This window comes from Trichosurus vulpecula, chromosome 4 (genome assembly GCF_011100635.1).
Source record: "Trichosurus vulpecula isolate mTriVul1 chromosome 4, mTriVul1.pri, whole genome shotgun sequence".
Taxonomy (NCBI): domain Eukaryota; kingdom Metazoa; phylum Chordata; class Mammalia; order Diprotodontia; family Phalangeridae; genus Trichosurus; species Trichosurus vulpecula.
The window spans coordinates 124582206-124610146 of NC_050576.1; the positions used below are offsets into that span (position 1 = coordinate 124582206).

Consider the following 27941-nt stretch of genomic DNA (forward strand, 5'->3'; position numbering starts at 1 on the left):
GACTAATAGTTAACAAAATCATCTTAAGAAGAGATGCTGTCTCAGCTGTTTCAATACTTAAAGGGCACTTCCAGTTAGTGCCTTTTAGAATGGAGATGGTTTTAAGTGTTTTAGATGTTTATTGCTTAAGGAGGAAAAGTATTCCTTTTCTAATTTTGTATTTAGAAAAATTTTTTTAAAGCAAACCTTAGTCTAGTACCTGTCTAAATTACTATGAATTTTGTCTTAGTTGAGTCTAATTTATATCAGAATTTCAGACTGTCACCTAAAAGGACTTTTAAAATTATCTCTTATCCCTTGTTTCATAAATGAAACTTGGTTCTGACATTTTGTTTGAATTCAAACACTTTGATACCTTTTGTTATTAAACTTCAGGTAGATGCCTTAGTACTGCAGATTTTTTTTAAACACAGGAATTTGAAGTTGTGTCATTAGAACTAAAATTTATCCAAGTTTTCATTATAGAGCAGGAATTCATAATTATCAGATCTCATTGTCGATTCTTTGTTAGTCAGATGTCTCAAAAGATGATGTCTCTTAACATTTTGTTCTAATTGACTAAAATGTACTTCCTAGGATTGTTTGGTGGATGAACTTGGGAATTTCACAGAAGCTGCAGGAAATGAACTTGAGAACAAGAACATCCTTGAGGAAGGGTCTGAGACTGGTCAGTGTTTTCTGCTTGTCATCCAAGAACATTCTATGGGTAGCAGGAGCAAGTAACATCTATGTCTCTTTTGCCCTGGTCTTTACAGTTTTTTAACTCAGGGTGACTCTTCCCTGAAGAAAGCAAAACTTTTAAGTGGCTTATTTTAATTTATTTTGCCAAATGATATACTTCTTTGTGTTTTTAATTGATTCTGCTTAGTAGCAATGTTTCAATCAGCTGCATGACTTGATAGATTTGTGGAAGAGTAGTAGTGATGATGTAGTAATGAAACCACTCTCCTTAAACCAAGAGAAGAATAAACTTGGGTGTTTCTAGATTTCCAAAAGACTTTCTAGACAGATATTGTGGAATGGCTCTGTTTCTTATGGATCTATGTAGCCACTTGACCTTTACCTTTGCTTTCAACTGAAGAGGCAGATGCCATTATGTGTAGTAATAGTCGTTAAACCTATTATCTGCCCAGACTTTTCACTCTTTTTTTCTGAAAGAGTGGCCCCTTTTCTATCGGGGGTTCTACAGACCCTGATTTTTGTACTAGGGTGGTGGGTGTCTTCGGTGATAGCAACTACTAGACCAGATTCTACACTGCTTAATAGTTGTTGAGATTGTGCTTAGGAGGTTTTAGAATGCTACGTACCTTCTTATATCTAACTTGTAATTTTCTTTTTTTTTTATTAGTGATAAACATGCTTAAATCTTCAAAGAATTTGCTAAAGGAGGAGAAATTTACACATAGTTATCCCTATGATTGGAGGACAAAGAAACCAGTGATTATTCGCCCTAGCAAGCAGTGGTTTGTAAAGATAGAAAATATGACAGCTACAGCCAAGGTACCAGACTTAAGTCACTTTTCTTATAAAATAGGATTGACGACTCCTCCAGGCTTATATACACATATAGTCTTTGAAGGAACACATTTCATTGTACTGGCTTACATTCATAGAATTGAAGCTTAAAGCTTGATGGGACCTTCAAGGTCATTTAGTCTATAATCTTTATTTTATAAATGGTAAAACATGGCCAAGGAGGTTATGTGATATAGGCAGGGTTGCATAGCTAGCTTGTTAGTTGCAAGATGTATAATCTTGGTCTTTTGACTCTCATTATGCTGGTATATACATATACACTGCCACATTAAATGATAAGAATCTCAACAAAAGTAGCTGTTCTTTGTTAAAAAATATATAGTTTAAAACTATAGTACTTACTAACTGTATTTAACAATTAATATCTTAATCATTCAACTTGGAATTCTGTGCATCAGAAAAGTGAATTTTCATTGTGATAATATTTTTGAACTCATGAGGTAAAGTTTTTAATCATGTAGAAACATTTTTATGAAGCATTTCATTTCTAAAAACTTTTATTTATTTTTAGTGTTAATTTTTACACATTTTGAGTCCCAAATTCTCTCCTTGCCAACCCCTCTCCCACTCATTGAGAAGGCAAGCAATATAGTAGTTATACATGTGAAGTCAGGTAAAACATGTTTCCATATTAGCCATGTTGCAGAAAAAGAAAAAAAAAGGAAAACTGAAAAAAAAATGCTTCAATCTGCACTCAGAGTTCACCAGTTGTCTCAATGGCGTTTTTCATCATGGATCCTTTTGAATTAATCGTCTTGGATCATCGTATTGATTAGAGTAGCTAAATCTTTCACAGTTGATCATCATTACAATATTGCTGTTACTGTGTAGAATGTTATTCTGGTTCTGCTCACTTCACTTTGCATCATTTCATATAAATCTTCCCAGATTTTCATAGAGCATTTTAGTGGTTGTAATGTGAAAAGTTTTGAATTGGCATGCTATATTGAAATTAGACTTGGTGTTTCTAACCAAGTACATATTTTTCAACTTTGAACATGCAGATTAGTTTGTAGGTTAGTTTAAAACACTGTTGTGTTCTGGGTACTATTTTAAAATAGAAAAACGACCCTATTACTATTTGCCAATTCCTTGTTATTGTTTTGATCTCCTTTTGGTTACTTGAACATCTTTGACTTAGAGTGATCCCTCCTGAATTTGGTTAAAAGGGTAGTCTCAAATTAGGAGTATAGTATAAATGGAATCTGTAGTTAAATTGAACAATCATAGTATAGATCTTTACTCATTCATCCTTTCACAAATGTGTAAAGTTCAAGTAGGGACAGGGAACATTTTTTTTTTTTCTGAGGGTAATCAATCATTTTCAAAAGTAGGTTGAAAGCCACATAAGTTTAAAAAGAAGGACATGAGAAGTTTTCTTCAGACAAGTATAAAATGTTCCATACATTCTTCAAATTAATAGAAGGAAACCTAAAACAGTTAAATACAACAAATAATAAAAAATGTAATATTTTAATACTGTAACTACAGGAGAAAGAAAAACAAAATAAATTCAAGAACACAGAGCCACATTGGGTAGCATTGACATCTTGGGGCTTTTGGGGGTTTTGCAGTTGGACACAAGCATTTCTTACAGCTAAATTCAGCATTTGTCCTGTTAAGTCCTAACTAAAGTCCCAAAGTCGAGGGCTAATGTTTACCTGTTTTACACCAAAGGAGAAGCTCTTAGGAAAAGGTATTTGTATCCACCTATTTTTTAAAACAGGAGTGCTTAGCCTGGGGTCTACAGTTCCCTTAGAGGTCCATGGATAAATTTCATGAAGTCTTTGAACTTGGAAGGGAAATTACAACTTTATTTTCACTAATCTGTAGTTGAAACTTAGCATCTCTTTCGATTATGAATTTTTAAAAAAAAGCATTTTGAGACGTGATCCATAGATTCCACAACACTGTCAAAAGGATCCATGATATAAGGATAAAGAATACTTGCTTTAAAATAGCAAATCACCTGACAACTTTAGGTTCTGAAATACTACTTTGAGATTGTACTAATTTGTTTTCTATTTTATTTGCTTTTTATAAATTTTTATAAACATTTTATTTTTACATCATGTTCATTTCTCACTATATCCCTTCCCCTCCCAGACAGCCATCCTCTATTAAAAAAAATAGGGAAAAACAGTAAAACTAACCAACATATCAAATAAAAGAAATTCTATGTGATGTTCCACACTTAAATTCTCCTGCCTCTTCAAAGAATGGAAGATGGAGAAGTGCCTTCTCATGTCTCTTCTTTGGGGCCAAGTTTTGTCATTATAATTTTATCAACACTTGGTGGTTTTATTGTTTTTTGTCTTTACATTGTCATTCTGTTTATTGTTTTCCTAGTTCTGCTTCATTTTTGTATTAGTACTTAAAAGTTTCCATGCCTTCTGTGTCCATCATATTCACCATTTTACTGCATAGTTGTATTCCATTATATTCATTTGTCACAATTTGTTTAGCCATTCCCCATTTGATGGGCTTCTAATTTGTTTCCAGATGTTTGCTACTACAAAAAAAATGATGCTGTAAGTTTTTCTGTGTTTATGGAACTTTTCTTTTTGTCTTTGACTTCCTTGGGGTATATGCCTAGCACTGAAACCTCTGTGTAAGAAACTACAAGCATTTTAGTTACTCTTTACATAATTCCAAATTATTTTCCCTAATGGTTGTACCAATTCTCAGCTCCACCAACAGTTCCTAAGTGTGTATCTCTCCGTAATCCTATTCAGTGTTGACTATTTTTCCTCTTTGTCATCTTTGTGAATTTTCTGAGATGAAACTTCTTAGAGTTCCTTTGATTTACATTTTTCTTAGTAGTAGTGATTTGGATTATTCTTTCATAAAATTGTTAATAGTTTACAATTGTTCTTTTGAAAACTACATATTCTTTAATTATATAGTACTAATTTGTTTTTTATGATTGAAATAGAGATTTAATTAATTTTATTTGCTATTAATAAAGTGTGGTAGTTCTTAACCTATTCTGTTGGTTTTGATTTAGTGTTTTTACAAATTAATGTTATGGTCTGTGATAGATGCTGTATATTTCCCCTGGATTATCACTTAATGGGTTCCCCTGGTAAACACCTGAAAAAATTTTACTTAGTTTCCCTTCCTAGTTTTATACAAATGTGTTTTTTAGCATGATCTCAGTAACCCAATTAAAAATACATTTGTAAATTTATTACAGGACTCATTAAGAAAGGTGAAATTTATTCCTGTATCAGCAATGAATATCATGGTGGATACAATAGAGAGACGGCCATATTGGTGTATCTCAAGGCAAAGGGTTTGGGGTGTTCCAATTCCTGTGTTCCATCACAAGACAACAGATGAAATCTTGATCAACAGGTAGAAACTTTTGCTGTGTTTTATAAAATTTTAGTGAGTTAAATATTTTTCAAATATGGAAAAATATCTCAACTTCACTGACCTTTATTATGTTTTTTCAAATAAATTATAGGATGTATACTTTGGTAAAGCTTCCAAAGAGGCTCAGTCACTTCAGGTATCAAAAGAACCTCGTTGGAAAATACCATATTAATAAAGTAGTCTTTCAGTTCAAATACTGAAAACAAACTTGAAGCTGTGCTCCCATTTATGCTTTAGAAAGATATGTTTATAGTAGTTTTTTTCCCCTGAAGCAATGTATTGTGTTATTTAAACAGTGTATGAATAGTCTGTTGTTGCTTTGAGAAAAAGTTATTATAAAGTTGTAGTATTCACTTCCTTGAGAAGTAGGTGTTTGGTTTTGTATATGGAGAAATCATAGCTATCACTTGGCCCTTTGAGACTAAGCAGAGAAATAATAGGACTCAAGCCCAGGTTTGTTATTTGCCCTTAAACACATTTACTTCTAATCCTATTATTTTCCACCTTAGAATTTATGAACTTTATCTGCTCTGTAGGAGTTATGTTGGACAGTGGAAGTCAATTTGACTTCAGTAACCAAAAAGAATGTATGTAAATTCAAGAATTTTGAATTACAAATTTCCTTACTGTTTTGGGGAAAATCTTTTCCTTCTTGTGTATCTCAGTTTTTAATAATAACAATAGTAGCTGTCATAAATAGTTTTAGCTGGTCACATTTTTATAGTATATTCTGTAGTGTGTCAACTCTCTCTGCTTCATGTGCCCTTCAAATGTTTAAGAGTAACTTAGGACAAATCTCTGTATAAGAAAGTACTTAATAGAGTTCACATAACTTCAGCTAAAATGTATGGATGTACTTTGAGTGCATGGTCCAAACCCTTTAACTTCTGAACCCAAAACAGCTATATATACATTATCATATTCTTCTGTCCTCACTTTCCCTACATAGGTCCAGCCAAAACTGTAGGAAAATAGACTTGCTACACAGAAGAACCTGAGTGTCCTTCCCTAGGAGTTGAATCTTCTACATTTGTTTTTAGCCTTTTTCACATCTTTTGCTCTCTTGTGATGCTCGAAGGCAACACTTCTCCTTTATCCCCCCTCCAAATGTCAGTCAGTCATTCCTTCTGCATGCCCCACCTTGGATATTTATTACAGGTTGCATGGTGTGGCACTTGACCATTTTGTGGTTAGGTGCCAAGATGATGGTTGAAGTGCACCTGTACATTGTTGGCTGGATTCATTCTTAGTTCTAGACTTAATATAGATCATCTTTGGTACAGCCCTGGTACTCAGATAGTTGGTGATTTTTGTAGCAAACTTTTCCCTTGAGGGTTTTGTGTTCCTTATTTCTGAGGCCTCTAAAATAGCTGATGTTCTTTTTCGGGTTCCTCTGTCTAGGTATCAAGTGACTTAATTTTTCTATTGGAAAGATATACCATCCTCTATGACTGCTAGGACATTTTTATCTCTGGGGCTTCACATATTATTGGCCAGCTTAATACATACTTCGCTGAAAGCCTTCTCTTAGACACTATAACTTGATGTTTTCTATTTCTTTTTTTTTTTTGAAGGGGGGAAGGCAGGGCAGTTGGGGTTAAGTGACTTGCCCAAGGTCACACAGCTAGTAAGGCTCTACTCACTGCGCCACCTAACTGCCCCTGTAACTTGTTGTTTTAAGGCAGGCCTGCACAATCTGCGGCCCATGGGCTGCTTATGGCCCTTGGGCATGCCAAAGGATTTTGGGCTGCCCACAAAAAATGTAGAGGATGTTTTCCTTTATATTTTTCTCAGGCAGCCTGAAATCCTTTGGCAGGCCACAGGTTGTGTAGGTTTGCTTTAAGGTTTACAAAATACTTTCCTTACCAGTTTCTCAATTGATCCATATATTTGAAGTGTAGGTGCTGGAGGTGTAATTATCCTTGTTTTACAAAGGAAATAACTGAGACTCAGAGTAATTTGTTTTGTTTGTTAAGGGATGGTCCTTAGAATTTTATAAACTGAATTCAATACCTTTTATAAATTACTCTGCCTTTTTTCCTTTTTAAATAAGTTAACTTATTTTTCATAACCGATTTACAATTTATAATCTGTCCCACTCACTTCCTGCCCCCTCTCCCATGAGTGGCAATAACAACAAAATGAAAAATAAAACCATCCCTATAAATTTGCATAGTCAAATCAAACAAATTCCCACAGTGGCCATGTCTGAAAAATGTATGTGTCTCTTTGTATTTTAAGTTCATAATCTCTTTGGCGGGAGGTGAATGGCATGCTTTATCTTCAGTCTTCTGGATTCATGTCTTATCATTACATTGATTTAGAGTTTTAATGTCTTTTAAAGTTGTTTTTCTCTATAATGCCGTTATATAAATTATTCTTCTAGTTCTGCTCTCTTCACTCAGTTCATTAAAGTCTAACTGCTTTCTCTGAAACTGTCTATTTCGTTATTTCTTATGGCACAATAATCTTATATTACATTAATATACCATAATTTGTTTAGCCATTCTACTATAAGACACATCCTTCATTTCCAGTTTTTGTTACTTCAGAAAGAGCTGTGCCCTTGCTCTCTTCTCTCCCTCCTTCCATATACATTTTTATGTATAGATGTGTATATATACAAATGTATATCTATTGGAGGGTAAATATATGTCCTTTTCTTTAATTTCCTTGGGGAGTAGGTCTTAGTCTTATGAATTTGAATCTGTTCCTTATATGTCTTAAAAATGAGGTCTTTATCAGAAAATTTGATACAAAGATTTCTTTTCCCCATTTACCAGTTTTCCTTCTAATTTAAAACCATATTTTATTTGTTTTTGCAAGACACTTTTAAACTTTATATACTCAATTGTCCCTTTTATCTTCTGTGATCTTCTCTGTCACTTGTTTAATTATGAACACTTCCTCTAACTAAAGAACCGACAGATAATTTCTTCCTTGCTCTGCTAATTCATTTTTGATGTGATCCTTTATATGTAGGCCATGTATCCATTTAGAACTTATCTTGGTGTTTGAAATGATGCGTTGGTCTAAACCTAATTTCTGCCTAAATGCTCTCCATTTTGGAGTGTTTTTCCAACACCATACTACTTTGTTTCCTTTAGTATGTCATGTACTTAATCTGTTGCACTGATTGATTTCTGTTTTTTGGCATTATCAAATTATTTTCATGATTACCCCTTTGTACTAAAAGTTTGAAATCTGGTACTACTAGACCCCTTCCCCACCTTGCTTCCAATTTTTTTCATTATTAACTAAAGATTCTTGACTTTTTGTTCCTTCAAATGGATTTGATTATTATTTTCCTTTTTGGTCTGTAAAATGCTCCTTTGATAATTTGGTACAGCACTGAAAAAATAGATTAATTTAGAAAATATTGTCATTTTTATTATATTGGCTCAGCTTTTAAGAGCAGCAATTAACACTTCTCTAGGTCTGTCTTTCTTTTTCTTTTTCACCTTTTTTTTGGGCAGGGCAGTTGGGGTTAAGTGACTTGTCCAAGGTCACACAGCTAGTACATGTGTCGAGTGTCTGAGGCTGGATTTGAACTCAGGTCTTCCTGCCTCCAGGGCCGGTGCTCTACTCACTGCACCACCTAGGTGCCCTTCTAGGTCTTTATTTCTATAAAAAATTTTAATAGTTGGATTGGTATAGTTCATTGGTGTATCTTTGTTTTGTTTTGTTCTGTTTTGGAGGGGGGAGGTGAGGCAATCAGGGTTAAGTGACTTGCCCAAGGTCACACAGCTAGTAAGTGTCAAGTGTCTAAGGTTTCATTTGAACTCGGGTCCTCCTGACTCCAGGGCTGGTGCTCTACTCATTGCGCCACCTAGCTGCCCCTCATTGGTGTATGTTGGTAGATACAATCCCACATATTTTATAGCTTCTTTAATTAATTGAATGAAATTTTTCTTTCTATTTATTCCTGCCTTTTTTTAAAGAGTGGAGGTCTGCAAAAGAGTGCTGATGATACATGAATTTATTTTATGTCCTGCAGCTTTGATGAGTTTATTGTTTCAGTTAACTTTTTGGTTGACTTCAGGACTTTCTCAGTAAATCTTATCAGCAAAAAGTGTTGTGTTTCCTCCTTGTTTATGATTATTCTGTCAATTTCTTTTTCTTATTTTATTGCTAAGAGGTTAAAAAAAGTCAATTTAAGTCAGCTGGTATTAATTAAGTGCCTACATTGTGCCTGGCACAAGAAGTTAAGGAATTTGCCTGTGGTCATAGGGCTACTAGTATGTCTCTCTTAATTCCAAGACCAGCACTGTTACTGGTATACCACATTGCCTCTCACTGCTAAGAATAAATTCAAATGATTATATAAAGTATTTTTTAGTTTATGGAAAAAATGATAGAAACGCTGCATCATCATAAAATACGGCATTATGTTTATATTTGGCGCATGGGAATTTTAGCTCTGTCGAGACTTTTGTCAACCTTAAAGCACTATAGAAATGTGACCGGCTATTATTGTTTTTGTTGTTCACTTGTGTTCCACTCTTTGTGGCCCCATTTGAGTTGGTTTTTTTTTTTTAGCAAAGATAATGGAATGCCATTTGCCATTTCCTTCTCCAGCTTATTTTACAGATGAGAACTCTGAGGCAAACAGGACTAAGTGACTTACCCCAGGGTCACACAGTCTGAGGCCGGATTTGAACTCAGGAAGACAACTTGCGGATTCCAAGCCCAATGCTCTGTCCTCAGCCTTCCTTCAATTATCTTGTGTCTACTTATTTGTAAAAATGTTATATTCCTCCTCTCAAATGTAGCTTCTTGAAGGGGGGAGATATTTTGGTTTTGTATTTCCAACACTAGTCAGAGTGCCCTGAACCGAATCAAATGAAATGTTGGTCAAGTTTGTGAGATGCGATTATGTTGATAGAAATAGGAGGGAGCTTGTTTGAGGAGAATGGGGATGATGAGTTTGAGTTATTGTTTATTTTGGTGAGAGCAGGAACTGATGTGAAAATGTCCGCTAAGCAGTTTGGAGATTGGGGACTGAAACTCAGGTGACAGATAAGGTTCAAATATGAGATTTGGGAGATTGAGGTAACAGTGATTATTTGTCAACTTTATTTTTGTAAATATTTGTTCTCAAGGGATACTAAGTCTTGTTTGGAATGCTAATAGAAGTTGGATTAGATTATGTTTAATATCTATATTCCATGAGATATGAGATGTCCTTTTCTTTCATTTCCTTGGGGAGTAGGTCTTAGTCTTATAAATTTCCTATGACCATATTGTATGCAAATATTAGATTTTTGCCCATTTTTTTCTATGGGACTTTGGTAGCCGACAGAAGCAGCGAGGTGGTTTAGTAGATAAGATCACTGGACCTGGAGTCAGAAAGATCTGAGTTCAAATTCAGCCTCCATCACTAGCTATGTGACCCTGTGCTAGTCACTTGATGGACAAGAAAATGGTAAACCACTTCAGTATCTTTGCCAAGAAAACCCTATGGACAATATTGGTGTGCTGTGTTCCATAGGGTCATGAAGAGTCTGACACGACCAAACAACTGAACAACAACAGCAGACTTAGCATATATAAGAAGAACTATTAAGATTAGTACTGTGAGAGCATGACTGATTGATTCAAGGCATTGATCACTGTGTGGGGTAGGAGTGAGGAAGCATTAAGTTCCACTGGAGTACACCCATCATTCACTTACATTTCCAGTGTGACATTTGTATCTCTTCTACTTGCAAGAGGAAGGGAGAAGAACCCTGGAACATAGGTCTAGAGACTGACAGATAAGAAGGATGAAGGAGAATGTGCTTTACAATATTTTTCATGTGTAGCACTTTTTTTTTCTCCCCTCCATCCTCCCCAAAATTGTTCATTTGATATGATCAACTATAGAATTTACCAAAAAAAAAATTTAGAACTTTTAAAGGGATATGCAGTTTTTATATTCTCTTAAACCATTAATATTTTTAGTCATGCAAAACATTTCTATGATAGTCATATTGTGAAAGAAAACAGATCAAAAAAACCTCAAGAAAGATAATGTGAAAAATAAACCGTTAATTTTTTAAAAGTTATTGAATTACTAATGGAAGTATTGTAGTGCTGAAGTGTTGTAGTCCCACTTTAAATCATAGCATTGTGCAGTAGTGATTTCAGAGAATTATACCATATTCTCCAGCTCTGGGGTGCTTGAAATTGATTTTGACAGCTAAGCTAGACAAACAGGGGTCATGGGATCAGAGATTTAGAAACAGAAAGCCTTAAAAGACATCATGTCCAACCCGTTCATTTTATTTTTTTATTTTACCAGAGTCAGGAGGACCTGAGTTCAAATGTGGCCTCAGATACTTAGTAGCTGTGTGACCCTGGGCAAGTCACTTAACCCTGTTTGCCTCATTTTCTCGTTTGTAAAATGAGCTGAAGAAGGAGATGGCAAATTGCTCCTATTCTCTTTGCCAAGAAAACTCCAAAGGGGTCATGGAGAGTCAGACATGACTGAAATGACTCAAAATAACAACAACAAAATTATTTTTTATCACTTTGAAGAAATAGATGATAAACCTTCTGCCCGGAAGGCTTTCTGAACTTACACTCTCTTTAAAAGTCTATATTCACAGCCTGTCCAGCTTGGTAAAAGGATCTTCCAAAATTCCAACCGAGTCTCCAAGAGCCCAAGATCCCCTGTCTAACTACCTTGGGGCATAAGCCAGATTTGTGTACAATATGATCATAAGGCAGTAGTCTCCAAAGGACCAAGTGTATTTTATCCTAGCATCTCAGTCAGTGTGGGGAGCACAGAAGGTTCCCTGCAGCACCGGGGACACTTCGGACCTGGCAGCCAGCCCGGAACGTTGGGCCCTTCCTAGAGGCATAGATGCCATCCTGAAATTGTCCTTTCTTTATTTGTTTTTGTGGTGGCCTGTTGTATCAAGGTGGCTGAGCTTGATACAGGTTTAACATCATTTTCCTCAAGAGTTAAGACTTGAGAAATGGCATGAGCAACATCTGCTCTCATGAGCACTCTTGGAATCTGTATTTCACTCAAGAAATTTCTGATTTCATTGAGTCATTTTCTTGAGTAGTAATGTTGATAGGAAAGTGAGTATACAAGGATGTTACCTTGACCCCCAAGTCCAGGACAACTCTTTTGGTCATGTTTTGCACAATTACTGATTGTGCAAACTGGTGCAAATTCTTTTCAATTTCCTTACTGCTTGTCATTCACAAGCTTTTTTTTTGTCTTTCTAAGGAACTTGGGCTTAATATTGGTATGGTTGAAATACCTTCATTTGATTCCTCTGGGGCCCTTCACAATAACTGTCCAGACCTTCAGAGAGATGTTAGTGTTTTCTGGGATATTGACAGTCTGGTTCCTTAGAATGATCTTTTTAGCTATGTGTTGGTGGAAGAGCACCATTCATTTAAAAGATAAGGAAACTGAAGTCCAGACCTAGTAAGTGTTTGAGACAGGATTTGAATTCAAGTCTTCTTGACTTCAGTCCCAGCACAGAATCCACTGCACCTAAGATTAAATGTGAATTAAGTAGTGTGCACAACTAAGCTACCAGGAAGAGGAGATGACAGAATTGGAGTGGCCAGGAAGACCTCATGGAGGAGGTAAGAATTGAGGTGAGCCTTGAATATGCAGGGTTAGGTCAGAGAAGTGGGAGACACTTCTTGGATGGATGGGAGCAGGAGGAATTGAGTGAGCAATAGTGGAAAGGTATGAGCCAGGTTAGTTTATTTTGGGGAATGGATCAGTTTGGCAAGATTAGGAGGTTCACCTTAAGAGAGTATGGGGCGGGGCAGCTAGGTGGCGCAGTGAGTAGAGCACCGGTCCTGGAGTCAGGAGGACCTGAGTTCAAATGTGGCTTCAGACACTCGATACACTTACTAGCTGTGTGACCTTCGGCAAGTCACTTTAAACCCCATTTGCCTTGCCTTCTCCCCTCCCCCCCAAAAGAAGAGTATTGGGAGTTAAAATAGAATAGAAAAATAGGTTGGGGCCAGATTGGAGGCTAACTTTAGTTGGTTTTTAACAGGAAGGTGGCTTAATGAAAGTAGTATTTTAGGAAGAGAAATATGTCAGTGTTTGGTGAGAATGACGAAATGTGTAGTGAGTGTAGGCAGGAAGATGATTTGGAAGTTTTTATAACGTTCCAGGTAATAATCCTGACAGCTAGCAGTCTCCAGGCCAGCCAGACCATTACTCCTTGTTCCATGTCCCGTACAGCTGTTCCTGCCCGTTTTCTTACACTTGCTCTGTACCACACTTACGTAGCCCCTTCTACTTTGAATCATTTTTTCTGGGAACCTAATTGATGCATCCATCGCTCTTTTTTTTTTTAAGTTTATATTGACATTTTTTTTACATCACCTAATTTCCCCCAGTATCATTTCCCCTGCCCAACCCAGAGAGTCGTTTCACATAACAAATAATATTTTTTAAAGATCAACAGAAAAAGGAGAGGGAAAAGTCAGCATACCTGATCACAAAAGTCTGAACATGTGCATAATGTACAAAACTTGTGGATCCCTAACCTCTGCAGAGGGGTGAGGAGGGGATGTTTTGTCATTATCTTTTCTTTTGAGCCAGGCTTACTCTTTATAACGTTGCAGCATTCGTTTTCTTTTTTCTTTTTTTTGGTGTGTGTAGTGGTTCTTTACATTGTTGTAGTCATAGTACATGTTGTTTTCTTGCTTCTCCTTACTTCACTCTACATTAGTTCACGTGGATCTTACCATATTCATCACATTTTATCATTTTTTTTATTGGTGGGGGGAAGGCAAGGCAATTGAGTTTAAGTGACGTGTCCAGGGTCACACGGCTAGTGAATGTCAAGTGTCCGAGGCTACCGGTGAACTCAGGTCCTCTTGACTCCAGGGCCGGTGCTCTATTCACTGCGCCACCTAGCTGCTCCACATTTCGTCATTTCTTATAGCACAGTTATATTCCATTATGTTTGTGTGCCGCAGTTTGTTCAGCTGTTCTGCAGTTGTGGGCATCTACTTGGTTTCCAATTCTTTTCTATCACAATGAAGACTATTACAAATATTTTGGTGTATATAAGTACTGATCAGTGCCTTCCTTGGAGTATAAGCCAAGAAATAGAATCTCTGGGTCAAAGGGCATGGATATTCTAATCACTTTTATTTGTATAATTCCAAATTGCTTTCCGTGATGGTGGTGCTTGTTCCCAGCTCCACCACCATTGCACCAGTGTGCCTGCCTTCTCTCAGACCCTCCATTACTGACTAATCTATCTTTCGTTACCTTTGCCAATTTGCAGTGTAGAAGATGAAACGTTAGGGCTGTTTTCATTTGTGTGTCTCTTCTTATTAATGATTTGGAGCATTCGTTTATGTGGTTGTTAAGTTTGCGCTTATTCTTTTGAAAACTGTTCGTACCCATTTAATGGAGAATGGCCTTTGCACCATTGCTTCTTGAAAGGATGTCATTAGGTTTCCCTTGAGCTCCACTTATTATCTTTATGCTTTAGTAGACTCAAACACCCTGTTTACAGCCCCTGCTCTCCGACATGTGTAGCCTCCCACTTTTAGTTCTTGAAGACGGGAACTGTCAACTTTTGTATTTGTATCCCTTCCATGTGGCACATATTAAGTATTTAAAAATGCTTTTGGTTCATTTTATAAGAGGTGACTAAGACATTTTGCACATTTTAACTGATTGAATGATATTTCCTTTAACATAATAAGAAAATCAGAGGATAAATTTAGTTTGGCGGAGAAGATAGAATAAGGTTTGTTTCTGAAATATGTTTGAAGTGAACTAGTATCCAGTAGCCTACAGTTGTAGCTACATAACTGGAGAGGTCAATTTGGGGTTGGAAATAAGGCATTATTTCTGTCATTTCTTTTTGTTATTATTGCTTTATTCCTTAGCAGAAGTAGTTACTTCACTGGATCTGATTGTTTTTTTCTTTCAATAGCCAAACCATCGAGCATCTTGTTCAACTAGTAGAAAAACATGGAAGTGACATCTGGTGGACCCATAGTCCTGAGCAGCTTCTTCCTGAAAAAGTCTTATCTCAGGTAAATTTCAAATTGCAAATGTTGAATACTAAAGATCTGGGGGGTAATTTTTTAAAGCTTGGTAATTATTTTATAATGTAATTTTTAAAACAGGCTTAACATAGTAAAATACAAGAATATAAGAAAGACATCATCTAGACCTAAAATAGGGCAGGTATGTCTTTAACAGGATAGAATTTAATATAGTGGTAGGTACAGGGTCGCTGTATTGAGGCAGTGTGATACAGCAAGAAGAGCATTGGATTTGGAGTCAGATAGACATGTGTTCAAGTCCTAAATCTAAGGTTTCCAGCCCTCTGCTATTCGGCAGGTTGTTTCGCCTTTGAGCCCCAGTTTTCTCCTTTGCAAAATAGGAGTAATACCTGCATGACCTACTCTCAATGTTGTGATGAAAAAAGTGCTTTATAAATGAAAGCTCTATGTATATTCTGCTAATATTAGTGACTTGAAGTTCAATTTTAAACTATAGTGCATCATAAATACTTGCATTTATATTGGAAGTTGTTAAGAGTTAGTGGGAATAACACTTGAACTTTGCTGGATTCAAATAAGAATTAATTGAATGTACATAATTGTCTGTATTAGCTGTTTTGAAATATCATGCAGAAAAGTTTTTTTTTTTAGCAAAATAATAATGCCCAGAAATGAGCTAAAATTGTGAATGTTTAACTAATGGCCATAGAAATTACAGTCATTTAACTAAATATTTATTTAACACTTATATACAGTGCTTAAGATCTTTGAACATACTGGGTAAGTTCCCACAAGCAATCCAGGCCACTTTCCACCTTTTCAGTACTGAGACTAGCTCCTCATCAGTCTGCAGCATATAAGTTATATGTGCTTATAGGTTAACTCAGTACATGTCTGATTTAACCATGTGTTTTAAGACTTGAGGCACAAAGAGAAAAATTTGAAAGAATCATTTCTTGGCTATAAGTCGCAGGGGTTGGGGTCTAAGATCTCTAAAGTCTTTTCCAATCCTTAAATCGATGGTCTTATGATCCCAAGCCCCTCTGATATATGATTTTTTTAAAAATAGATACCACTAGTGAAGCAGGTAACCCAAAGGGCAACGGAGAAGACATATACTAGATATAAGTAGGCTGAGGCACAGAACCAGTGATGACTTCTATGTGAGAAGGAAATACCTAATTGTAAAGACATTAAGGAAATACATAATTGGAAAAGGAAGTGGTGGAAAGTGTTTAGGTATTGAGAGCAAGTGATGGAAAGCTCAACTCCTAACAGTATTATAGGACATTTAGAGGATAGCCTCCTGGGCATTGGGTTGGTCTTCCATTGAGAACTTATGGAAAGGCATAGGCAAGGATAGATACCACAGGATGGAAAGGCATGGTTGACTTGTGATCTACAAAATGGAGGGCATCCTTACAACATGATTCCATCAAAGAATACAATGTAATAATGTATAGACCCTGGGATAGATAAAAAGAAATGGGCCCTGCCTCTAATAATTTATAGTAGGAAAAATTAGATGTTCATAGATAATGTTCTAATTTGATTGTTCATTTCCAAGCAAGGAACATGAAATGTGATGAGAGTGAATGAAAGAGAAACCATATCCAGCTTGTTATGTGTGTGTTGCAAGGGAAGAAACAGAGAGGAAAACCTGATTTTACTTAATGCTTGGAATTGTTTTTAGTGTTTGAGTATTATTTAATATACACAGATTTAACATAAGAAAATTCAGTGTCAACTGAAGTATTAAGTTTTTCTGAATTTAGCAGTATTACCTATTACCCATTTGTATTATATCTTTGTATAATTAAAATGCATTTTTCACTTATATCTCATTAGCTTGGTGGTCCTGATGCATTGGAATATGTGCCAGGACGGGATATCTTGGATATCTGGTTTGAAAGTGGAACTTCATGGAATTGTGTTCTTCCAGGTATTAAATAAAAAGAATGTTATGTATTATGTCATCATTGAAAGGTTTGAGATTCAAAAAATGTAGACACACTCAAAACCTATAATAAATTTCCTATTTTAAAAAATTATAATGTCTTAGACTTGTAACATAACCCCTGATTTTTACCTGTTAGCAGTGTTATACTGATGGAGCTTAAGTAACATACTTACAGAACTAGTCTATGGAAGGACCTGGATTGTATAGAAAACAGGTCTCCTGTGGACCATACTTTCTATGTACTTGACAACTTTCTTTCTTTTCCTTTTTTTTAAAACTAGAAATACAAGTCTGTAATGTAATACTATTCTTTGCTTAATTGGTTGTGATTAGAGTAAATTAGACAAAATAAAGGGGGGGGGATGTTTTCATAAGGTAGCTAAGCATGAAAAACAGGGAAAAGTTGTTTGTCCTTTGTTCTCAGAGAGGACCATGACATCAGGAGAGTGATGCCATGACTTGCAAGTGAATTGGATTTAAGTGAGGCAGGGCTGTGCAAAGTCACCAGCCTCACTTTCTCCTACAGAGCCATCTGGGAAGAGTGGCCAGATATGGATCAGGACAACTAGAGATGGCCCAGGATGCAGTGGGAGACCTTTTCAGCTAAGGTCTTTCTCAGGTCTCAGTTTCACTGAGGCAACGCCCCTTCAGTTAGATTAAGGCTAGGTGGTGCTGTTGTTGTTTGTTTGTCCTTCATTCTCAAAGAGTACAGTGATGTGAGGAAGATGATGCCATGACTTGTAAGGAAATTGGATTTACATGAAGGAAAGCGCCTAAATAAATAGTGATTCTGGGTGGTTATACTTAAAGGGTTTATTTTTTTTTCTAGAAAATTTGAACTGTTTAGTTTTTTATCCAGAAATGTCACTGATAAGCAATGTCAGAATTTAAACCTTGCTTATCTAATATTTTCACGTGCCACCTTGGTTTCCAAAATTATTGTTTCAAGTGGCCTTTGCTAGTGTAGTTTAGAAAAATATTAAATGTGCAGAGAGGCACTCAGCATTTTTCCAAATTTTCTTGGAAATGCAGACAAACAGAATTGCACAATTTAAACCTCAGCAGAAAGAAGGGTTTCTTGTAGCCATTCATGGGAGGGTATTCTTAAACTCAAAAGAGTGTACCTGATGTGAAATAGTAGCAAAAGATCAGTGACTGCTTCAGCCTTCTTGAGAACTACTTCTGTTACTGTCATGATTTGGATGATTTCTCAAACATTCGGCACAAAACTAAAGTCCTTACTATGGATAATACATACAAGTTAAATTCAGGGCTCTAGATTGGTTTGAAATGGAATGAAAGCTGTGGCACTAATATTCCTAATTACTAATAATTACTTTACTATACTAATAGGTGAAGTTCGGTCATTGTTGCATCTATAAGTACCTTGCAGAAAAAAATAGGCCTACTCTTAACCTAACATTTAGAAGATTCAGGAAGTAGAGGAATTCATTAAATGAAATTCTGTCTGTGAACATAATTCCAAACAAAATTAGGGGGTTTGACTCTCATATGTAGGTGTACCATAATAAGAGAAACATTATATAAATATACATAATTGATATAATAAACTTGATTTTTCATTATAATGAAACAGAAGGCAGTTGGCAGTGGTCAGTGAAATTTACAAATAACATAAAAAGGGAATTTTAATCCGTATTATCTACCTACTAGCCCTAGATCTTTCCTTCAGGTAGAGAACAAGAACTTTAATAAAGCTTGCCAATAAGAAGTAAATTGAGTGCTTTGCATTTTATTTTATACTTTTATTTAACTTTTTATTACATGCTTTCTTAAGCACATTACCAGTGATGACTTCTGTGTAAGAAGGAAATACCCAATTGTAAAGACATTAAGCAAATACATAATTGGAAAAGGAGGTGGTGCGAAGTGTTTAGGCATTGAGAGCAAGTGATGTAAACCTCCACTCCTAACAATATTAAAAAAGATTTAGAGGATAGCCTCCTGGCTGTTGGGTTAGTCTTATATTAAGAACTTAGGAGAAAGCATAGGTAAGTGTACCACAGCTTGGGAAGGCATGGTTGACTTGTGATCTACGCAGATAGAGAACATTCTTGCAACCTGATTCCATCAAAGAATACAATGTAATGTATAGACCCTGGGATAAATAAAAAGAAATGGACCCTGCCTCTAATAATTTATAGTAGAAAAAAATAAGAAACTAAGAAAAAATAATTTGATTAAGTCCATACAAGGGGCATGAGATGTGATGAGATCAAATGAAAGAGAAATCATATCCAGCTAGTTATGTGTGTGTTGCAAGGGAAGAGACAGAGAGGAAAACTTGATTTTACTAAATGCTTGGAATTTTTAAAGTGCTTGAGTATTTTAATAGTTATTTTGGTATACATAGATTTAACATAAGAAAATTCAATGACAGCCGAAATACTACGTTTTTATGAATTTAGCAATATTACTTATCACCCATTTGTACTATATTTTTTGTTTAATTAAAGTGCTGCATAATGTCAAGTAGTTTGAGTCTCTAGTATTAATTGATTTAAGGTCTGTTTATGAGATCAGTGATTCTACTGAAGTTTCTTTTTTGCAAAAGAAAGTGATCTATATAGCCCAGATAATCTTCTGTAGTAATCATTGACATTAATCAGATGAATCTGATTATCTTATAGCCTGCATCCTTGTTTTCACTTTTATCCTGACAGGATTTACAGCAAAGAGAGGCATTTGTTTTACAAACTTGGCATTAGGTCAAACACCTATTTCATTAAGAAATTAGAGTCAGTGGAATCTAAAAAGAAGTCAGCATTTGAGAAATTTAAAGGAATTCTGTCTTAAAACCGTTCTTTAAATTACAGATTCACTTATACCCAAAAAATTCTTAAAGAATTTGTAAAAGACATGTTAGTACTAATCCTAATTAATTTTATTTTATTTTAAAACTAACATAAAGAACTCCTTACATATTTTTTGATTCTTTTAAGAGAACGGGAAGGCTTAAAGTAAATAGTTTAGGTTTAACAGCTTTCTCATAAATGTGGAAACTCCCTCCAACAATGCAAGATTGCAGTGGTATTTTAATTTGACATTTTGAAAAGTCCTTGATAAGACATGCCAGCTACTGACAGACGATGTAACCCCGTTAAACCTACTTATTTGGTATATTTTTCAACCATAATTCCCTCACAAATCTTCTGTAAAGGATCTACCCAATATACTGGAGGCCTCATTCTTTTAACATACAGGGTTACTAATGCACCCCTTACATTGTGTATTTTCTTTTTCTCTATACAAGATTGGCCCATTTCCTTTTCTAGCATGCATATCCTTGATAGTGTAATTTACTTAGAAGTTATATCTTTGCTTACTAAGAGTCCGGTGCAACTGATGACTAATTTGTGACAATGAAAATATATACCTTATTCAAGCAGATCAAATTAGGTAGAAGGGAAAACAGGGTAAGATAAACCTGTGTAGAAATCTGCAAACCAGTGGAAGGGTGGGAGAGGGACATACTTCTAGGCTGGACCTGATTTTGACTAATGGACAAGGATGATTTGGTAAACAGAAGTGTTGGGGAAAAAGGGTGGATGCTTTAGATTAGTGAGGTCATGGCAGAATTCTAGATTAAGTTAAAGAGGGTGGTTGGTGACCATTTTGAAAAAGGAAAATTGTAATCACCATGTAACATCATAGTTCTTTATGAATGAGTCATGCCAGCCTACCTTCATTGCATTTTTGTTTCTACAGGATTACTAGATAAATAGGTAGGGGAAAATGCTATGTAAAATCTGGAAATTTTAGTGGATTGAAATTCTAATACTCCTAAGTAGTGCGATGTGGCAGCCAAAAAAAAGTAATTCAGTCTTACTGCATTAAAAGAAGCATAGTGTCAAGAAAGACAAAAGACATGATCTTATATGCTGGTCAGACATTTAAGAAGGGATGTTGACAAGGGGGGAACATGTCCAAAGGAAAGTGAACAGGACTGCCAGGCAACCAAAAACCATTCAATACAAGGATCACTTGATGAAACCTGGGATGTTTAATCTGAAGAAGAAAAAGACTTGTGGGAGATGCAATAGTCATTTGACGTATTGGATTAGAATATGATGAGTAGTCCTCATCGTGTGCTCTTAATGAACACATTTCAGGGATGTTGATGAAATAACCATTCACTTGCTTCTGAGAGTTGTCAACCTAGAAATACTGAATAAACGTCCAAACTCTCGCCATTGCCTCCTTGATATTCAGGAGTAAATTAATTAGTCGTTAGTCATCCTTCTCTGCCTCTACCCCACCCTCACTTTTATTTTGTTCTTTTGACCATAACACTCACCTACAAAACTGCAAGACTGGCAGAATGAGCAAGAATGGCCTTTTATTCCAGATGTTGATTCTCTGGGCTCAGTAGCCATCATATAATTGTTATTTCAGAAATACAGGCAACAGCATTTCTTTTTATCATTTATGTATTTATAATTGTAGAGTGTACAAAAATATACAAATTATTATTAAAATATATAGCAAATTACTGAATAATTTGTATTTATAGCCTACTTTAATAATTTAATAGAGACTTTAATACATGTTATCATTACCTAATTTGAGTATTCTTTCAGTCATCTTATGTTTGGAGTATTACAGCCTCTTTTCATATACCCTTCATTCCATCCTTTCTTGTGTTCTCTAACAGATTACCCTCAATGTTGCTCCATCTTTCTAGTCTTTAAACTCTCCTTGTTTACTAATTTCTTCTCTGCTGTCTACAAACACATCCAAGTATTAAAATTTTTCTTAAACCCTTCCTAGATTTTACCATTTTTAAGAACTATTGTCATATATCTGTCTTCCCTTTCTCAGCTAAATTCCTTGAAAAGTTGCCTATACTCAGTGCTTTCTCAAACTCTCGTCTCACTTCTAAACCTTTTGTACTCTGACTCCTGACCTTTTCCTTCCTGGTGAGGGGGAGCACCAGCTTTTCTAGGCCTCAGGAGTTAGTGCTTTTTCTCTAGGGTTACCATGTATGTACTGTATCCTGTATTTATTTGCGGTCTTCCCCATTGTAATACAAGCTGTTTGTAGGAAGAAACTGTTTTTCCTTTCCCTTTGTATCTCTGGAGCTTGGCACAATAACTGACAGAGTATTTAGTAAATACTTATTGACTGATACATACAAATACTTTGAATAAACGGACAGTTAAAAGTTGTAGCAGCTCTACATAATGTTAAAAGAATAGAAGACGCTGGATTTTCATAACTGCAAGATTTGAAATGTAAAATTAACTCTGAATTTGTTTTTTCTGTGTGTTTCTATAATTTACAGACAAAAGAGCAGATTTGTATTTGGAGGGAAAGGACCAGCTTGGAGGCTGGTTTCATTCTTCCTTGTTAACTAGTGTGGCAGCAAAGAATAAAGCCCCTTATAAGTAAGTATCTATTTCACAAATAAGCTAGTCAGTATATTTCATTTAATTTCAGTATGAATTTATTGAGTACCAATAACAGACCAAGCACAATGCCAGGAGTAGAGTAGGATGCCAAAAAATTATAACATGCTTCTTGAGTTCTGAGAGCTTTTGATGTCATTGGGGTATAACATGCCTTTCAAATAAAAGTATATTATCTTTGCCATAGATTATAAATCCTTTAGGGGGATCATTATGGCCTGTCATAATTGAGGGGAGGAAATTGGATTGAGGAATAGATAAGCTTTAGACAGGTAGAGAAAGTGGGACATACCCAGAGGAGGAGAGGATATCTTGAGCTTCAAATGCTCTTATGCTTCTACTTTTCACAAATAATTGGCAAATTGGATATATAGCACCTGGAAGTTAGCATTAGAAGCTAGCTTAACATAGAATTAGAGAATTTGTTAGCTCCCAGTCAATATACTTCCATTAGATTAGAAATCATAATATACCATAAAAATACGTGAGTTCTATAAAATTAGGTTGAGACTAAGAGGCAGTGTGGTATAGTAGCAGGCCCTGGAGTCAAGAAGATCTGGGGTCAACTTCTGCCTCTGAGGCATACTGGCTGTATGACATTTAGCCAGTCATTTCTAATTTTTCAGTGTTTCAAAGCACTGGAGTTGCTTTCAAAGCTTTGAAGTTGCTTTCTAGTCTTAAAACTGAAAGTTGTAGAACATTTGTTAATGGACGTTGGCAAAGGGAGTTTCTTCTCTGGGGATTCTCTGCATTCATGAAATCACAGGTTCAGAACAGAAGAAAAAGATGTATGTTGTCACAGTATGCTTATTGGATTGAAGCTCTGTCTTTTTGTCCATTCCATCTTAACTATCTCCCCAAATGAGCCCCAAACAAAATAATGTTTTTCTTCCATCTTTCCAGTGCTTTTCACCTCTTCTTGAATAATAATGAGGGCTCAGAATGTGCCTTTGTCTGCCATCAGAAATGGAAATAAATTTCTTACACCCTTATGACCAAAAAGGAGAAAGAATTTTGGGGGGATAATTAGCTATTATAGTCAATTGTATATGCTACCATAAGTTAATAGAACAGTACTATTCCCCCCCCCCCCAAAATTCCCACATTAAAAAAGTTAATTATCTTACTCACTTTTCTTTCCCTTGCCCGTGAACTAAACAGTCACATTTAGAATTATGTTTTCATCAAAGACTGCTATGTGAACCTTTTTCTTAGTCTAACCTATTTTAAGCAGCTGACGAAGTATATTAATTTTGATAACTATATAAAAAGGTTCTCATCAATTTTAAGGCAGTTTGTGTTTTATCACCTAACACTCTTTAATATAAATTACTGGTTGATTTTCCTTTTCAGGACTGTTTTGGTTCATGGTTTTACTGTTAGTGAAAAAGGAGAAAAGATGTCTAAATCTCTTGGAAATGTGATTAGCCCAGATGTTATCATCAATGGAGGCGAAGTAAGAGACTCAAAATAAACAGTTGACGTTTTTATTATTTTACAGATTTTAGATTGCTGTAATACTTCGCTCCTTAAGTTTTTTTAAATTGCTTTATATGTGCTTACTTAGGGGTCACCTGCCATGGGATCTTATCTTCTGTCCTCATTTTACAAATGATGAAACTAAAAAATGGAGATTGTATGTTCCACCTAAGATCACACTAATATTCAGTAGAAGATCTAATTTGGGTTTGTATTTAGAGACGAAGTCATACTTATTTGTAGACAGGTGTCAGAGTTTCATGTGAATTATTTAAAGTTTTTGTCCCTTTAGTAAGCAGTTAGTTCTGGTTTTTGTTTTGTTCAGTCATTTTTTTTCGGTGACCCCATCTGGGTGTTTGAGGCAAAGATATTAGAATAGTTTACCGTTTCCTTCTCCAGTTCATTTGACAGATGAAGAAACTGAGGCAAACAGGGTGAAGTGACTTGCCCAGGGTCACACAGCTAGTAAGTGTCTTGAAGCCAGAATTTAACTGAGGAAAATGAATCTTACTGACTCCAGGCTTGGCACTCCATCCACTGCACTAACTAGCTGCTCTGGTAAACTATTTAATCACAAGCAATTAGCAATAGCCACGATTTTAAAATATTATCCAGCTCTTTTTTAGGTATAGTCACAGAGAAAACTGGCAGGAGAAGATAAGACTTCAGAAAATTGAAACTGTTAAATATTCACTTTATTTTGCTACTATTAGAAAATATACGTTTGTCTCTGGAGAATTGATTATCATTATTATTGATTAATGGACACTGCTGATAACCTGGCTTTATTTGCACATGATACAGAGCAACTTAGGATCATAGAGTAGTAGATTGAGAGATGGAAGGGACCTTAAAGACTATCCAGCCCAGTGCTCTGATTTTGTAAATGAGGAAACTTAAGTCCAAGGAGGTTAAGTGCTTTGCCCAAGATCACACAGATAGTAAATGTCAGAGGTGAGTTTTTCACTCAAGTCTTCTAACTCAAGAACCTCTGTCTCTTTACATTAAGCCAATTTGTTATTTATAAAGTAAATTATCCAGACCAGTAATATATTGCTATCCTGGTTTGCCAATGACCTGCCAATGTCCATTATTCAATGCATTGTGTCCAGAATTACTAGAGAATGTTGGAAAACCTTTCTTTGATGCCTCCCCCTCTTCCCTTCCATTCTATTCTCAGATAGGGGGTCTATTCAGAGAAGGATTATTATACTCCAGCTGATAAGCCTATCTGGACCTGTCTGTTCTAATTAAATATGTATAGGAGTGCCTGACAGATGAAGTAGAAATTATGTAGAACTTGACAGAGGTGGAGAGGCCTGATTTAACTTTTGGACCTAAGCTAAATTTCTTTGACTTGAGATTGTGGAACCCCATGTACTTGTATTGCTATTCTAAACCTTCAGTGTTGAGCTGAAATGTTCCTATTTCACATACTTCTTATGGGCCTACTTTAAAATGCACAGTTTTTAATGCTTATTTGTATTTTTCTCACAAAAAGGATCAAAGCAAAGATCCTCCCTATGGTGCAGATATCCTTCGATGGTGGGTAGCTGAATCAAATGTCTTCAATGAAGTGAAAATTGGGCCACGTGTACTTAATGCAGCCAGAGATGATATTGACAAGGTCAGAGTATTTAAACTGTATAATTCTGGAAGCAAAAAGTTGTCAAGCAATTGTAATTAAAAACTACAATTTGCTTTTAGATAAAGAAGCTAGAAATGCTATTAATTTCAGTTTGCCATCTAAATAATTATCATGCATTTATAGAGAATATTTTTAGTATGTTTTCACATGCTAGTTGAGCTTCTACAAATAATATTTTGTAGTAATAAGTTATGTACTTATTGCCTTAACTTTGTGCTTAATATATTTATATGTATTTTCTTGTTTATACCAATGACACATTTCTGAAGTAATTAGTATAACTAAATTTAATTCAAGCAACACCTTATTCTACTTAATTTTTTAATTTTTGAGTTTTGTTTTTGTATTTCATTTCTGAATATACTCCTCCCTGCTTTTCTTTGTAAAAGAAAGATAAAAAGAGAAAGAGAAAAAAAGATCAGCAAAACCCAAATTTACTGTATCTGATGTGCAGTATTCTGCCTGAAACAGCATGTCCCTGCCTCCCCTCCACTCCCTTCCCTCTTAACCCCAACTTAAAGGAGTGAGATACATTCCCTCATCTATTCTTTGGAACCAAAAAACAAATACTCATTTAAAAAAAAAATTTCCAATTACATGTGAAACCAATTTTAAACATTCATTTTTTTAAAAATTTTGAGTTCTAAATTCTCTCCTTCCCTCTCTTCTCCCTGAGAAAGCAAACAATTTTGATAAAGACTATACGTGTGCAGTCATATAGAACATACTTCCGTATTGGTCATGTTGTGAAAGAAAACACAGACCAAAAAAAAATCCTAAGAAAAATAAAGTTTTTTTTTTTAAGTATGCTTTGATAGGCATTTAGATGCCATCAGTTCCTTGAGGGTGGATAACATTTTTCAAATCAGCAGTGATTAAGAGCATTTTTTCATTTGACTCTGCATAGCTTTGATTTCTTCTTCTGAAAAGTACCTGTTCATGTCCTTTGACCATTTATTAATTGGGGAATAACTTGTATTCTTATAAATTTGACTCAGTTCTCTATATATTTGAGAAATGAGTCCTTTATAGAAATGTGCTGTAAAATTTTTTTTGCAGTTATGATTTTTAACTGTATATTTCTCTCCATCTTATTTTTCCTTTGTTTATCCTTCACTCTCTCTCTGTCTTTTTGTCTCTCTCTCCTTTCACCTTGTCCTTCCTCAAAAATGTTTTGCTTCTGACCATTGCCTTCCACTAGTCTGTCTTAACCTTCTACCAGCCCCCCATCACCTTTCTCTTATCCCATTCTTCTTCTGCTTCCCTGTAGGGTAAGATAGCTTTCTATACCTGAGTGCATATGTTATTCCCTCTTTGAGTCAGTTCCAGCAAGAGTAAGGTTAAATGTGGTCTGCCATCATCTTCTCCTCTACTATAAAAGCTCTTTCCCACTTCATTTATGTGAGACAATTTACCCCATTCAACCTCTCCCTTACCCCCCTTTCCAGTGCATCCCTCTTTCTCACCCTCTTTGCTAGTGCTCCTCCTTGCCTTGACTGTGGATCTTTATATGGTCAATGCACCAGAATCCTATACCCAGTGCCAGCAAAGGGTCCCCTGCCATCTCCTGACCAATTGTCTGACCCCCTTACTGTCTGTGGACTGAGAGTTTTGTAAACCATCTCTGCCACTGATTCAGTCACCCCCAGGGCCTCCTGCTAGCTTGCCATGGCTCAGCCTACACTATGCTCTGACCCCACTGAGATAGACTTTTCCTCCCAACCTTCTCTAACTGGTCTTGGGCTGGAAAATTGTTTTACCCTCTCCTGTGTTTCTTCTTCAGAAATTGTTTTGAGGAGTTATTTTAATATTGTTTGGAGGGGAATTTGGGAAAGCTCGGGCAAGTACCTGCCTTATTCTGCCTTCTTGGCTCTGTCCCCCCAAGAAATACTTGTTAAGTACATATTGTGTGCAAAGTTTGTCTTTGTATTTATTTTATTGACGTCTTTATTTTTAAATCATCTTCATTTTTGAATAATATTCTTTCCCTGTTCAGTGAGCCATCCCTTATAACAAAGAATTAAAAAAAAGTTTTTTAAAAAGCAGTTCAGGAAACTGACATCAACCAAATCTAAGAGTATATACAAACTTTCACCTCTACTTAGAGAAGGAAGAAGGAAAGGAAGGGGCATTTCCTCTTTTCTAAGTCAAAATATTGCCATTGTAACGATACAGTATTTCATTTAGGTTTTTGTTGTTCTTTCCCTTTCCATTGTTGTAGTCATTGTATATTTTGCTTTCCTGATTCTGTTAATTTCCATAGTTCATAGAAGTCTTCCACTTCTCTGAATTTTTCATATTGTTTCTTGTTGCTGGTGTAGTATTTTGTTGTACTCATATACCATGATTTATTCCCAGGTTGGTGGAAGCCCACTTTTTAATGTTGATACTCCCTCAGTGCTGATGGCAACATGACTTAGTAGATAGAGAGCTCACTTTAGAGTCAGGAAAACTTGAACTAAGCACCACCTCTGATACACATTGGCTGGTTAAACAAGCCTTGGGCAAACCA

At 35.7% G+C, this 27941-nt stretch overlaps 1 protein-coding gene across 1 annotated transcript in view; it reads left to right on the plus strand.

Annotated features, from left to right (window-relative positions):
* IARS2 (isoleucyl-tRNA synthetase 2, mitochondrial) overlaps positions 1–27941 on the plus strand; it is a 73874-nt gene that overhangs the window by 32662 nt on the left and 13271 nt on the right. Inside the window, exons 10-17 of the mRNA XM_036757385.1 lie at positions 577–667; positions 1349–1500; positions 4733–4893; positions 14838–14940; positions 16762–16855; positions 22179–22281; positions 23656–23758; positions 25283–25408. Coding sequence (XP_036613280.1) covers positions 577–667; positions 1349–1500; positions 4733–4893; positions 14838–14940; positions 16762–16855; positions 22179–22281; positions 23656–23758; positions 25283–25408 — 933 coding nt within the window. The remainder of the gene's footprint in view (positions 1–576; positions 668–1348; positions 1501–4732; positions 4894–14837; positions 14941–16761; positions 16856–22178; positions 22282–23655; positions 23759–25282; positions 25409–27941) is intronic.